Here is a 14,730-nt window from a genome sequence, read left to right as displayed (position 1 = left end):
AGCGTGGTTGGCAAGGGTGTTAGAGCTAGGTTTTTTACTTGGAGGGTAGTGAATGAGTGGAATAAGCTTCCAGAGTCTGTTGTGGGTGCTACGACCGTGAATGAGCAAGGCAAGGTATGATAGATACTGTGTGAATGTCGAATAGTTGTTCTTGACATGATGTTAGGGCCTCCCTCGATGAGTCTGTCGACTCCTTGGAGTTGCCCGGAACAATAATAATAATAATAATAATAATATTTCCACCATTTGTGTATTCTATTGTGAATACACAAATAGAATTCATCTTTCCTTCCCAAATTTTAAAACCTTTACATACTGTAGCATTCAAGTGGTAACCCCAATCATTTGTCAAGTCCTCTTGTAAAGCTACAGTGTCTGCTCTACTCCTCAGTTCTCTCTAACTTTGCAACATCTGCAAACAGAATATCACCATTCAGACTATCCCAGTATCTTGAATAGCAGTTGGTCCCAAAACTGACCCTTGGGGCACACCACTGATGGCTTTCCTCTTCTTGAGATATTGATCCTCAATTAGACAACTCCCTGATACTTGTCAGATAGCTAATCTTTAATACAGTACTATCTAGCCCCACCCTTTCCAATTTAATTACCAGCTTGTTATGTCGCAATTTCAAAGGCCTTTGCAAAATTTAAATATACCACAGTGTATGCATCACCCTTATATTAAGCAAGCAGATTGCCATGCTTTATTTATTTATTCATATGGGGTTTGATCCCTTTTCTCTCCCATCTTTATTGGGGAAAGTTGAGCCCCCTCATGGGATTAACTATTTATGATTATAGATCCATGGGGCTGGTTTTCCTGTTCTGGGAAGAAAAAACCCCTTAACTCCATATGAGACCGGCTAACTCACCTTTAGTCGAAAGAGACCAGATAAAGGTTCCTTACTTCATAGACGGGAATCGAAATTAGGTCTTTCCAACCAGAGGGCTTTGTCTATACTGACTGAGCTACAGAGGCTCATTGCCATACTGTCTGTCGAAGAGAATTTTGCTGTTGTCAACTCAGTTCTGAATCCTGGTTCTCGCTAGCTTCCCTAACACCTTGATCATAACGCCAGACAAGCAGATTCGCCTATAATTCAAAGCTTTAGTCATATCATCTCCTTTATGAAGCAGAGCAGTTTTATCCAGTTTCCACTCCTTTGGAACTTGGGCAAATGTAAGACTCGGTGAAAAGTGAAGTTAAAGCTGTTTACTCCCTGAAACATTCCCCCCAAGACAGATGATATACCATTAAGTCCTATGACCTTATTGATGTAAAATTTAGTGAGTTCCTCACCATCAGTAGTTCTCTCCCCCCTTCCCACTGCTCTGAAATAAGGATGAACTACTTTAATGAATTGCTCATTTAAACCTGTACTGTATTCTCTGCAGTAGTTATCATTCCACCATTTTCACTAATCAACGTCAGCCTTTCTAATCATTCTTTCTTCTCCTGCTCATTAGCCAACTGCTGCTTGTACTGCACTTTTACTATTCTTATCAAGCGACTGTCTTCATCTGTTCTTTGTACTCCTCATGAAACTGGTTGTTACTACTCATTTTGTGCTTCTTCCATAAGGCATTCCAGATTGTATGCCTTACTTCTTCATTCATTTCATAGCTGCACTATTTAACAAACCTCTTGACCTTGGAATATGTTCTGCTATGGCTTCTACCAGATAGTTCTTGAGTAGGGCCTAAGCTGCATTGATGCCCTTTCCTCATTCCATGTTATTACTGCAAGTAGTGTCCAGAGCTTCTCATAATCACCAACCTTATAGTTCCACATATATCCTTTCTAACAGAAATCTTAATATGGCAGTCTTTGCTCCAAATGATCACCACATGGTCACTCTCACCAACTGGTGGAAGATTTGATATCCCATTTATAATATCTTCTGATGAGATAATCAAATCCAAGAACCTTGATCCTTGTGTATCCTCTGTTACATACTGTTCGAGGTAGTTCTTTCTCAAATACTCCAAAAATTCATTCTCTTTGTCCCCAGATGCAGTCTCTTTATTCCAGTCTATATTACCATAATTAAAGTCACCCATAATAATCACTTGTTTCTTGTTAACTAGGCTAATTGCCTATATATTTCCTTCTATTCTCTAAATTGCCAGGTCTACAGCCAACACCCAACTAAATATTTCAATCTTTCACCCCATTTCCCACCATACTGCTTCAAAACCACTACCACTATTTGCTCCTTGCAAATTCACCTTAGGTGGGCATAATTCTGGCTACCGTTAACAGTACTCCTCTTCCCTTTCTTTCTTGTGTATCTTCATGAAAAATATATCCATCCATCTCTATTCCTGTCAGGATGTCATCCTCATCTAAATGTGTCTCATTTATTCCAACAATTTTAGGGCAAAAAAACTTGATCAGTGCAACAATTTCATTCCTTTTATTTCTAGCATTAGTAAACAAACATAACAAATCATTTTTGGTTATTCAAGGCCCACTGACATTACTTTTCAGATGTGACTCCTTAATACCTGTCCCAGTCTCTTTCTGAATTACCACTGATTCTACAACTTTCCTTCATCTGATTTCCCAATTTGTTCCAGTTCTTGATTTCATGTTTTTGCTGTCCATGGGATTTTTAACATTTGTCTACATAACGACATATCAAAGGCTTAGTTTTTTTTTTTATTTTAATGGTGTTGTCTTCAAGGTCTGTACCGTACAGCAGTACACACCATGCATAGCATTTAGCCATGCATACTCTAAACTCTAAATTTAAATTGCAGTTACACAGTGTTAATTTCATTAGGAGAAAATTTTTTCTTTCCATTTCTGGATTGCATTCTTCATTTAACCAGCATCTGAAATATTTAAATTTTGTCACTCTCTGTTTGTTTCTCATTTAAAGAAAGTGCTGAATTAAGAATTGGTTTCTTAACTTATGAACATGAATTTAGTTTTGGTGATATTTATTCTGAATTCCATTTCTTTCTCTCTCTTTGTTCACTAGTTCAAGAAGATTTTGAAGATCCTGAATATTGTCTACCAGGAGAGCTGTGTCATCAGTATATCAGATGTTATTGATGATTTCATCATTTACATTAATCCTTTCCTGTATTCATTTTAAGATTTTTTGAAATATGGCTTCTGAATATATGCTAAAAAATGAGAGGCAACAGCGTACATCCTTGCCTTGCTTCTTGTTTAATTGAGTCTGTAACAATGTCATCAACTTGAACAGATGCCTTTTTGGTTCCAATATAAGTTTTCGATGATCCTGATGTGTGTACCATCTAACCTAATTCTTTTTAATAATTCAAGTATTTTAGTACTTTGGGCTTTGTCAAATGCTTTCTCGAAGTCAAAGCAAATGAATACTTGCTTGTTTTGGTCACTATATTTTTGGAATAATTAATGTAATTAGAAATTAATAATTAACAATGTAATTAACAGATAGTATTGTTAATGTAAATCTGTGTGAATGATTTACAATTTTTTTTTATTTAATATTTATGTGTATATATATATATATATATATGTGTACAGATAGATGGTGCTTACTTTCATGGGTTTGTATACTTCAGACAAGTGAGAGATAGATCAGTAAGAAGGGGATACTTTCAAAAGGTATGTTTATCTTACCATATTTTAAGTAGCTTCTTCCTTTATCTTCCAATAATATAGTCAATTCTCATTGTAACAAATTTTGTTGTGGTGAATTTATTCACTGTAACAAACTACTGAAAAGTCATAGCCAAAGTCGTAGCAGCATTACCATGCTAAAGGACTTTGGTTTGGTTATTTGAGTGTGTCTAATGAGAGTCAACTATATGTATGATATAAATCTCTAAGAAATGGGGGCAAATACACTTTAGGACACTATGAAAATAAATTGCACACAGACGCATGTTGGAAAGTTCCAGTGACATCATTGGAATGAGATCACTGGATCATGTTCCCAACATCATTAGCACTAACAAGAAATTCCAAACTAAATTGTTAGTCATCTGGTATTTGTTAATAGACATGGCAAGCTACTTCCTTACTTTTTCCTATATAAGATGCTACCAAAAAGTTTGGGGAATTTGAATAGTGTGTGTAAAAAACAGGTTGTAGTACAGCCTTCCACAGCTGTAAGTGGCAAGCAGTATCCTTTTGTGAATCAGTATGCCAACAGCTGCATTTCTTGGATTATGTGCATTTTGTAAAGTTGTGGTTTAGTGATTCGGTGATTTTCTTCAACTGAGTTGCATATTTTAAGAAACAAAGAATATGCATCCAATTTTACTTCAACCTCAAAAAAACTGTAGGAACCACCCACCAAATGCTTAAGGAAGCATAAAAAAAAAACCTGTCAAGTTCATATGATGCCAAGTCGATGTTAATTGTTTTTTGACATCAAGACATTGTCGACAAGGAACCCCCCCCCCAGGTCAAACTGTCAACAGAAAGTTTTATTGTGATGTTCTGAAGCAGCTAAGGGAAAGCATTCAGCACAGATGTTCAGGCAAGTGGAAGAGTTGACTGAGTTCTCCACCATGACAACATACCTGCTTACACATCACTCGTTGTTAGACAGTTCCTGGCTTCCAGAAACATGACAGTCATTCTCCATCCCCCTATTTGTCTTACCTTGCTCCCTGCAACTTTTTCATGTTTCCCAAGATGAAATTCTGGCTGAAAGGGTGTAGTTTTGACTCGATTAAAGAGATCATGCAGAAGTGCGAGAGGTGCTTAACACACACACACACACACACACACACACACACACACACACACACACACACGAGTATTTTCAGGAATGCACGGAATCATGGAAAAACCACTGGGATCATTGCATACATGCTCAAGGGACGACTATGAAGGGAACAGTGGAAACTAAGAGTAGGAGTAAGTAATTTTTTTTTGGGGGGGGGATCAAATTACCCCAAACTTTTGGGTAGCATCTCATAATTTGTAGTCTGTTTGATCCAGTTTGGAGCTTTCTCTTTTCCCATACTCACTCAGAACATCCAAACCCAAGGTGAACAAGGCCATCCTTTCACACAATTCATAACCATGCTCATTTACATTCTTATCATTGTCACTTTTCTATTTCTTAGTTGCAGTTAACACACACACACACATTTGTTCCAATGATGATGATCTAGATTTCCTGACTTTACATTGTCATATTCCAAAAAATAATTTCTCCTGATCCCATATCCATTGAAGTGCAGGCCATCCCTTTTATACAAGTTCATCATCATAAACAAACATCAGTTTTCTCTACAAACCCAGTCCATTGAATCATTTGCTTTTAAAGCCATTCTCCTTAACTCTGATATCATATCTGGTAATAGATTAACAGATTTCACACCTTTACTTTCTTGCTTCATTACAAATGGAGGAAGAAGTACTATAAAATGAATCAGAGATGATAAGGGTGGTATGAAAACAGAAAATAAAGGTATTCTAGATGTCTGGAAAAATTACTTTGAAAGACTGCTAAATGATATAAGCAGAGTCAGCATGATGGTAAAAAGCTCCCAACAGGAATGCAGTCAGGGAATACATATCCATACTTGAAGTAGAAAGTCACCAAATACCTGGAATGTGGAAAGGCAGCTGGAGTAGATGAAATTCAGCCAGAAATGCTCAAATATGGAGGTATAAAAGTTAAAGTGGCTGCATTGCATAATTCAGAAGGTCAAATTCCAGATGATTGGAGCAGAGCTCTCATAGTACCCATCTATAAAAAAGGGAAATAAAACTCAATGTGAGAATTACAGAGGTATTTCCCTACTGAGTGTTCCTTGTAAGATTTATGCAGAACTTCAGAAACAGCTAAGAAAAATTGTGGAGGGGAAGCTTGGTGAAGAACAAGCTGGATTCAGGCCAAATAGAGGTTGTCAGGATCAGATTTTCACTTTAAGACAAATAGTTAAGAAATCTTGGGAATATAACAAGGAATTGTATTAAAGTTTTGTTGATCTGGAAAAGTTATATGACAAGGTGAGAAGAGGAAAGCTTCAAAATGCTACAGTTGTATAGTATAAATGGGACATTATATCAAACAATACGTAGTCTTTATTTTAGCTGTAAATCAGCAGTTAGACTTAAAGGAGGTACATGAAGATGGTTTGAGGTAAAATCAGGTGTGTGACATAGGTGCACTTTTTATCCACTGTTATTCATTATCTATATGGATCATCATAAATTAAGGAAAGTGATATTAAATCTGACATCAGAATTGATGATGTTAATCTTAGCAACTTTACTTTATGCAGATGATGTTGCACTTCTGAATAAATCCAGTACAAATCTGCACTGCTGTAATAAATTTGGTATGAAAATCCACAATAAAAAGACAGACAATGAACATAGGCAGAAACATTGAAAACATCAACTATATCCTGAGTGGCGAACCTATAGAACAAGTAAAACATTTCAGCTATTTAGGCATAATTTTTAGTGAAGATAGTAAATTAAATATGGAAATAGACAACAGAATTAGTAAAGCTGGTATGGTAGAAATTCTGCTGAATAAATTTATATGGAATAAGAAAGAATTGAATCAAAATACTAAATTAGTTGTATACAAGAGAACATTTAAACCAATTTTAACTTATTGTTTTAAGAACTGGGTTAGAAATAAAACATGATCAATGACTGTGCAGACCTCTGATATGAGAGTTCTGAGAAAGATTAGTGGAGTGAACAGATGGCATCAGTGACCATACCACATTAAAAATGAGGATATTAGGAAAGAACTTTATATTGTTAGCATTCAGGAATGTGTTAGCAGAGCTAATCTCAGATGGTATTGTCACTTAAACGGAATCAAAGAGGAAAGATTAACAAAAAGTATTCTTTGCCTGGTTGGCAGTGAAAAGATCCAGATGTGGATGGATTGATAAAGTAAAAGGTATCTTAAAAGACAGAAATATTATAATAAATTTAGTTTAATCCTTTATCCAAGTGTGAGCAAACAAAGTTTGTGCCTGAAAGTATCTTCAGGACTGGGGTAAGGTGATAACTTTGTTTGCTCACACTTGGATAAAGGATTAAACTAAATTTATTATACTCTAACCAAGTGAAAAATAAACTTTCAACATCTTTCTCTAAATCCAGAGTAATTTATTAAAAAAGGGTGGCACACCATTTGGCAACTCCTATAGGTAGAGATGACCTGCGAATGCTTCTGCCTGGTATCTCAGCTTGGGCCTGGCTCCCACTGAAGAGACCTCAATAAAGTTTGAAACTAGTCTGGGTAGTGGCCCTTCCTTTAATGCATAACATTAGACATATCCGCAAGGAGATGTGTTTTGCATTATAGGAGATACTGAGACAGGAGTGTTGGTAGCTTGCTCCACCTTTGCAATGAGTTGCCCTGGTGTTGTATCACCTTACCCCAGTCCTGAAGATACTTTCAGTTGCAAACTTTGTTTGCTCACACTTGGATAAAGGATTAAACTAAATTTATTATACTCTAACCAAGTGAAAAATAAACTTTCGACAGAAATATTACATCTGATAATATCGGAATCTTGAAAGATAAGAGATTAATTTGGAGGAAAATTGTTAATCAGAAGTTAGTAATGGTGTAAATTTTTCATGTAGTACTATTATAATTATCCTGTATACCTCTTGAGAGTATAAGAGTACATATCAGGAATTTAATGATGACTTTCTTGCTTCTTCCAGTAGTCTTTCATATCCTCTCTTATATTGGAAATTATCCAGTATTGATTGGGTAGCAGAGAATATTCATGAAAATGGAGAATTTATTGAGCTGTTTCTCAAGTAGCATATGAAAGAAGCAACTAGAAGTTCGAATATTAGATTTAATCATAGTATCAAAGAGGTTTCAATTAAGAGTGTGGTCCACTAGTTCACCGTGATTTTGCCATATCTACCTAGGAAGTAGCTGGCAATATGGATGTTCCAGTTAAGAAAGGATACATGATGAATTAGAGAGCTGGAAATTATAACCCTCTTGACAATACTAGATTTGATCCCGTGGTATAAGTTACTGAAGGGGAAGGATAGTAGTGCATATGAAACAAGAAAAGATGCTTAAAGTGATATACAACATTATTAAGCAAGACATCCATCAGAAGAATATGATTATGTCGAAGGAATATTGAAAGAATAAGGATTCAAGTTATGAAACATAGACAGCAGGCCACTAGAAAAGTTAGGGGAAAGCAGATTTGGAGCATGTGAAGAAATTGTCTGGGCAGGCTGTAGCTAAACGAATAATGCTGCAGGTAATATAAAAAGGAATGAAAGTGGAAGAATAACTTATAATGTAGACAGTATGCTTGTATCAGATGCAGTTGTTTAAATAACAAGTGCTCACTTTACCAGCAACACTACACTACATTGGATAAAGCAATAGAAATGCATGATAAGAATTTGGCAATAGGGCCAGACAGGATATCAGCACATATGCTAAAGGAATGTTATGCAGAAATGATTAGGCTCTTCTCTTGATTAGTTGTATAATTCTCAGCTCAGAAGTGGTACAGGAATGGAAAGAGTGTATGATAGACCCTTTGTACCCATGGTGGTGCAAAAACTGAAGTACCTAAGCACTGACCTATTAATATCTGGAGTGGTGGCAAAGATTTTATAAAGTTAGTAAGAACTCACATACAGAAATGGATTGACAGACAATATACTTCTGCAAAAAATGGCAGGGTTTACTTAAAGGGAGATACATATGAACAATACACAAGCTACATGATGCTACACAAAAGTAAGCTAAATCTAACTGCTTTGTTAATTGTTTATGCTAGTCTAACCTATGACATTTAACAGATAAGCTTAGGTGTTGATGGTTATTCATGACTTATTTTTCACGGTGTTAACAACACCACACACACTTTTATCACAAAGATGTTTTATTAACGCTTATATTTCGCTGATTTTCAACTCAGCATCATCAGAGCACAACACACTTGTATACGCGACAGTGAGTGAGTGAAACAATAATTGCAAAAGACAAAAGATCTAAAGTCTTATTTTTGGCGCCTTCTAACGAAAAAAAAAAAAACAGCAGCTATCCAGGAGTTTTTCTTAAGATAACCGTCTCCCAAATTTTTGGCAAATTAATGCAACCATATTTGTTAAGGTTGGGAGAATTCTTCAAAGCCATTGCTGACTCAAAAAATAATCTTTCAGATCTATAACGACTCCTAAATAGCACATTCGTTTTCCTCCATCTAATCCTGTGTGAAGGAGTGTCCAAAGCGTGGTCTGCCAGTCCCAACTTGCCATAGTAATAGTAGCGAATGTATCTTTCATGTTCTTCCAGGCGGATGTTCACTGATCTTCCTCTTTGCCCATAATAGGCCAAGTCACAGTCACAAGGAACTTCATATACTCCTGGGTGTGCTAAAGGGTGAAGTTTATCCTTAGGCGAGCGGATCAGAGTTGCCAGCTTAACATGAGGTTTGAAAGTGGTGCGAAGGCCATGTTTCAACAATACTTTGGCTATCTTTTCCGATGTACCTCTGATATAGGGAATAGAAATGGTCATGTTGTATTCTTGTGTATTGGGGGGGGGTGAGTAATGGGCCTATGTAGTATTTCATCTATTTTGTAGGGATTGTAGCTGTTGGCTAAGAACGTATGGCGCAGGTATTGGAGTTCAGTGGTCAGAGCTGTATCGTTAGAACAAATGGCTCTGGCTCTCTGTGTAAATGTTTTTAAAATGCCGTACTGTTGGACAGGATGATGATGTGATTGTTTATGTAGGTATCTTCCTGTGTGTGTGTGTGTGTGTGTGTGTAGGCTTTCTGTAAATAGAAAAGGATAGTGATCCATCTGAAAGGTAGGTGACTAATGTGCCAAGAAATGGTAAACAGTTATGTAGCTTTTTCTACTGTGAAGTGAATTTTGGGGTGTTGGCTGTTTAGGTAGGTGACAAAAGCATCCAAAGTGTCTTGTCCATGGGGTCAGATGGCAAACACATCATCTACATAGCGTAACCACACTTGTGGCTTGTATGTAGCTGTGGTAAGTACTTTGTTTTCAAAGTGTTCCATGTAAAAATTTGCTAATGGGGGAGAGAGGGGGGAACCCATAGCAGTACCATTAATCTGTTTGTAGAATTTTCCCCCCCATGTAAAGTAACCTGCATTCATGGTAAATTAAAATAATTCTAAAATATCAGGGGGAAATTTAAACTTGATTAAATCAAGAGTGTCTATAAGTGGTACATTGGTAAATAAGGAGGTGACATCGAAACTAACCATTATGTCTGAATCTTTTAGGATTAGATTTTTAACCAGTGTTTTGAAATGCATTGAATGTTGTTTCACTCACTCACTGTCGCGTATACAAGTGTGTTGTGCTCTGATGATGATGCTGAGTTGAAAATCAGTGAAATATAAGCGTCAATAAAACATCTTTGTGATAAAAGTGTGTGTGGTGTTAATACTGTGAAAAATAAGTCATGAATAACCTATGACATGTTAATTCCAGTTAATTCTGTGACTTGTCACAGAATTAAATGGAAAGGCACCAAGTTGCTGTGCTCTACCAAAAAGTGGTTTGAAAGAACATTGAAGGAAGTTTGTGAGATGCTGATTCATCCTAATCTCAACAAGAATGATGGATTAGTAATTTCAAGAATCTGGGAGATCCATCAGCAAACCAATATAGGATCCAGAACATGAAGGCAGAATCCAACCAAAAAACTGAAGACAAACAGGATGGTAAAGATGTATTTGATGTAGTTCAGCTGTAATTTTATTTTATTATTTTTTTTTGTTTTAATCATCTGTATGTTGTTACACTTATATAAAGTATTTATTGATTTATTAATTTATTTTATTCAATTTAAAAAAGAAATATTTTTATTCATTTTATTTTTTTAGATTTTTATTTTTATTTATTCATTTTGTTTTCTTTTTAAAATTTTTATTTTCATTTATTAATTTAATTTTATATATTAGGCCAGCATAAATGATTAACAAAGCACTACAGTAACTGTAGTAATAATATATTGGTACACCTTTCTGGTAATTCATATAGTAAAGTATGTAAGCTCTGTTCACTAAAACCTTGGTATTATCCAGGTCTACCTGCTCACTGATGAGACCTCAATAAAGGTCGAAACCGGTCTGGGTTTTACATTATGACCTTCCCCATAATGTAAAACAGTAATGCATCTCCTAGGAGTTGCGTTTTACATTATGAGAAAGTATTAAGGACAGCGATCGAAGCTTGCTCAGAGTTGCCCTAGTGTTGTACCACCAGGCGTTGACTTACTCTTGGACTTGCCGAACGTTCTTCGGCATGAAACTTTCAGATTTTGATCTTCGAGTTTCTTATTCGGCTTTGAAATAATGAGGGATTTATTATCCCCTTAATTAAATAGATTAACAAAACAGTTAGATTTAACTTTTGTGTAGTGTCATGTAGCTTGTCTTGTTCATGTGTATGTTTTCCTGATAATGACCTGGATATAGAGTGTTATTTCTTAATTATAAGTAAAGTAATTGCTCTAACGTGTGTTTTTGTCACTATAAATTGTACACAAGAAACGCTTCTTCTATACAGTGTGAAGAGATGGTAAGTACAGTGGCAGTCTTGCACTGGATAATGAAATTTCAGTACAAACTAAAAAGCATATTAATGCTACAGCAGGGTTTGAACTAATAGGCCATAACTTATTGATTGGTTAGGATCTTTCTAGTCTCATTTAGATCTGTTAATCAACTGCTGCTGTAGATTCTGAACAGCGCTATTAGGCAGTTGAAATTCTAATTAAAGAAAGAAAATAATAATTAAAAACACTAAATAATGTATTAGATGCTCACTATACTGAACCTGAAAGGATCAGAGAAATAGTTTGTTGTACTACATGATTTGCTGGAGTGAATTTAGGGAAAATAAGAATACATTCTTAGAAGATAAAGATAGTAGTATTGACATTCATTATGAGGGTAACCGACTTCTGAGTGCCTTATATCACACCAGACTCAGGTCTCTTAATATCATATCCTTCCCTGCTGAGCACTTAAATAGCTCCTTAATCCATTCTGCTGTAACACATTGCAGAGGTTTCAGTTATTGGTAGCTGTCAGTGAAGTGTTATAAGTGGTAATTAGCTAAGGACTAAAATAGATTCCTTTGTCACCTTAAGAATACAAAGCATATAGTATTTCTTCCACTGTTAAGAAGTAGAAGAAGATCATATTCTCAGATGAGAGACAAGTAACCTATGTTCACAAATCAGTGGCAGAGAAGACTTTTCCTGCCCACCTTCAACAAGATCCTAAACACTTAACTATAAAGATGTTCTGGGGTTGTTTTACACATGACTACAGGATCACCTGTGACTGTTGATGGTATGATGAAAAGTGAACAATAAATGAAAATATTGGAGAAAAGAGTGGTTCATAGATCCAGAAAAGCAAAGAACTCATCTTCCAACAGAATCTTGCTCCGTGCCACACTTCAAAAAAGTGAGAGTTCCTCGAAAATCACAAGATCCAATTGCTTCAGTGGCCAGGTAACTCTCCTCACGTTAACCCAATAGAAAATTTGCGGGCCATAGTGAAAAAGAGACTTGGAAAATTAAATCATGATACAAAGGATAATTAATACAATCCATTATAAAAGTATGGTTTTGAGATGAGAAATAAGGAAAATGTGTTTTGTGTTGGTAGAGTCCATGCCTAAGCAAATTAATGAACTTATTGGAAAATTACACTAATTTGTTAGGAAAAGCAAAATGAGTCCAAGGTTGTCTGCTGTAGACTTAAATAGAGACTTGGCAGCTTGTGAGTTTAATGTTTCTGACATGACAGTCCATCGAAGATTGTTGGAGGCAGGGAGGGCTGCCTACAGACCAAAAAAGAAAGTGTTGATGAAGGCTATGCAGAAAAAGAGACTCCAGTGAACAAAAGTGTATGAAGTTTGGATTGTTGAGAAGTGGAAGAAAGTCATATTCTCAGATGAGACTTTTTTTTTTGTCCAAGGAGAGCTAGTATCTCATGTTTGCAAATTAGTGGCTGAGAATACTTTTCTTGCCCACCTTCAACAAGCTCCTAAACACCTAGCTGTAAAGATGTTCTGAGGTTGTTTTATACATTACTACAGGATCACTTAAGCCTGTTGATGATATGATGAAAAGTGAATAATAAATAAAAATATTGGAGAAAAGAGTGGTCCACAGATCCAGAAAGACAAAGAACTCATCTTCCAACAGAATCTCACTCCATGCCACACTTCAAAAAAGTGAAAGAGTTCCTCAAAAATCACAAGATCCAATTCCTTCTGTGGCTAGAAGAGGCCAGAGTGGTTGATGAAGTTTGGAGAATGATAGAGAGAGAGAGAGAGAGAGAGAGCATATGAAAAGGGCAGGTTGATTTGGTAGAGAAAATTTGAGTTAAAGCAGACCAAAAGTAGTCAGTAGGGATTTAAGGATTTGCAGTCTCTGCTATGGTATGTCAGTTCTGAAGAAAGCACAAGTGCCACCCTTGTGGAGAAAGAGCTGTGTAATGTGTAGTTTGGCAATGAGGTAGACAGTGGCTGTTGAGGTTGCCAGTTGGAATTCTGATAGGAATAGTAATTCTGGTTGTGGTAGTGCGCAGCGTTTATGCTGCTGTTTAGGTCATGGATGTTGATGAAGTGGAAACTTCTTTTTTGGTAAGAATTGATGTTGATGGGTGGTTTGGTTGGATTTCTGTTTTTTTTTTGTTCAATTTTTGATGTTTTTTTTTTATAGTTGGATTATTTTTTTTTTTTGAAGTATTTTTTGTGAGAGAATTTTTGAGATCTGCAGTACAATTGCATTTCTTTGGGTTGTGGTCCATTGTATTTGGTAAGGTAGAGATAAAGAGGAAGTGGGGCATGCAGTGGGAGGTGACAGACTTGCAAACATACCATCTACACAAAAGGAACTAAATCTCCTGTCCATACATGTCCTCAACAGTTTCCCCCCTGCAGCCACAGTATTTGGTCTCCCTCCAGTCATGAATTAGCAAAATACATGGTTGCAGGATTTGACGATAGCTGATTGGGAAGCCTCCAGATTCACTACTTACTGGTTTGGTCCTGTGTACTAACCAGTGGCTGGCCTGCGGAAGCATTTTACTGCTGTAGCCTTGAATGAGCGAGAGGGTTCAGCTCCCCCCCCCCCCCCCACACACACACTCTCACATACAATGAGATTGGCATGTCACTGAAGATATTACTCACTGCATGTGGGGGGGGGGGGAGCAGAAATTAGACTCCTTGCTCTAGTGACCAAACATGGCTGCAGCCAGCCACTTCAGGTCTTTAATAAGTAAGGGGGTGATATTTCACCAGGTGATGAAAGACATCTACCACCTAGAAGTGTAGTTGGCATTTCCTCCAACTAGGCAAGATATACTTTTGTGGGGGCAATGCTTGAAAGAGTCCTGTTTTTGGAAACAGGCTATACTGCTGGAAGGTGGGGATAAGTTGACTGTACATTGTGCATTGGTGACAGCCCTTTAGTATCCCCAATTTGATAGCAAAGTTTTTGCACAGGGGTCAACAACTTTAGTATTCAGTCCATTAATCAAAACCACACAAATATCAGTTATTTATCCTTAAACTCTTCAAACTGCAAGCTTTCCAGAGCACTTCTTCAGAAAAGTGATATAGTCATTTCTCAAGAGAAATAGAATTTGGTAGCAGCATTATGGCCTTGTACACAGTCACAAACATATAAAGATTCAGTTGTATTATATTTAAATAGTTTTGCTTCTTTTTAAGCAGGAACC

At 36.5% G+C, this 14,730-nt stretch overlaps 1 protein-coding gene across 1 annotated transcript in view; it reads left to right on the top strand.

Annotated features, from left to right (window-relative positions):
* LOC150095391 (protein DENND6B) overlaps positions 1 to 14,730 on the top strand; it is a 480,236-nt gene that overhangs the window by 82,985 nt on the left and 382,521 nt on the right. Inside the window, exon 4 of the mRNA XM_090410571.1 lies at positions 3,527 to 3,607. Coding sequence (XP_090266697.1) covers positions 3,527 to 3,607 — 81 coding nt within the window. The remainder of the gene's footprint in view (positions 1 to 3,526; positions 3,608 to 14,730) is intronic.

This window comes from Typopeltis vanoorti, chromosome 20 (assembly GCF_054136105.1).
Source record: "Typopeltis vanoorti isolate ZY-2024b chromosome 20, IOZ_Tvanoo_1.0, whole genome shotgun sequence".
Lineage (NCBI taxonomy): Eukaryota > Metazoa > Arthropoda > Arachnida > Uropygi > Thelyphonidae > Typopeltis > Typopeltis vanoorti.
Note: the sequence above shows the minus strand (reverse complement) of the source record. Positions and strands in the feature narration are given on the sequence as shown.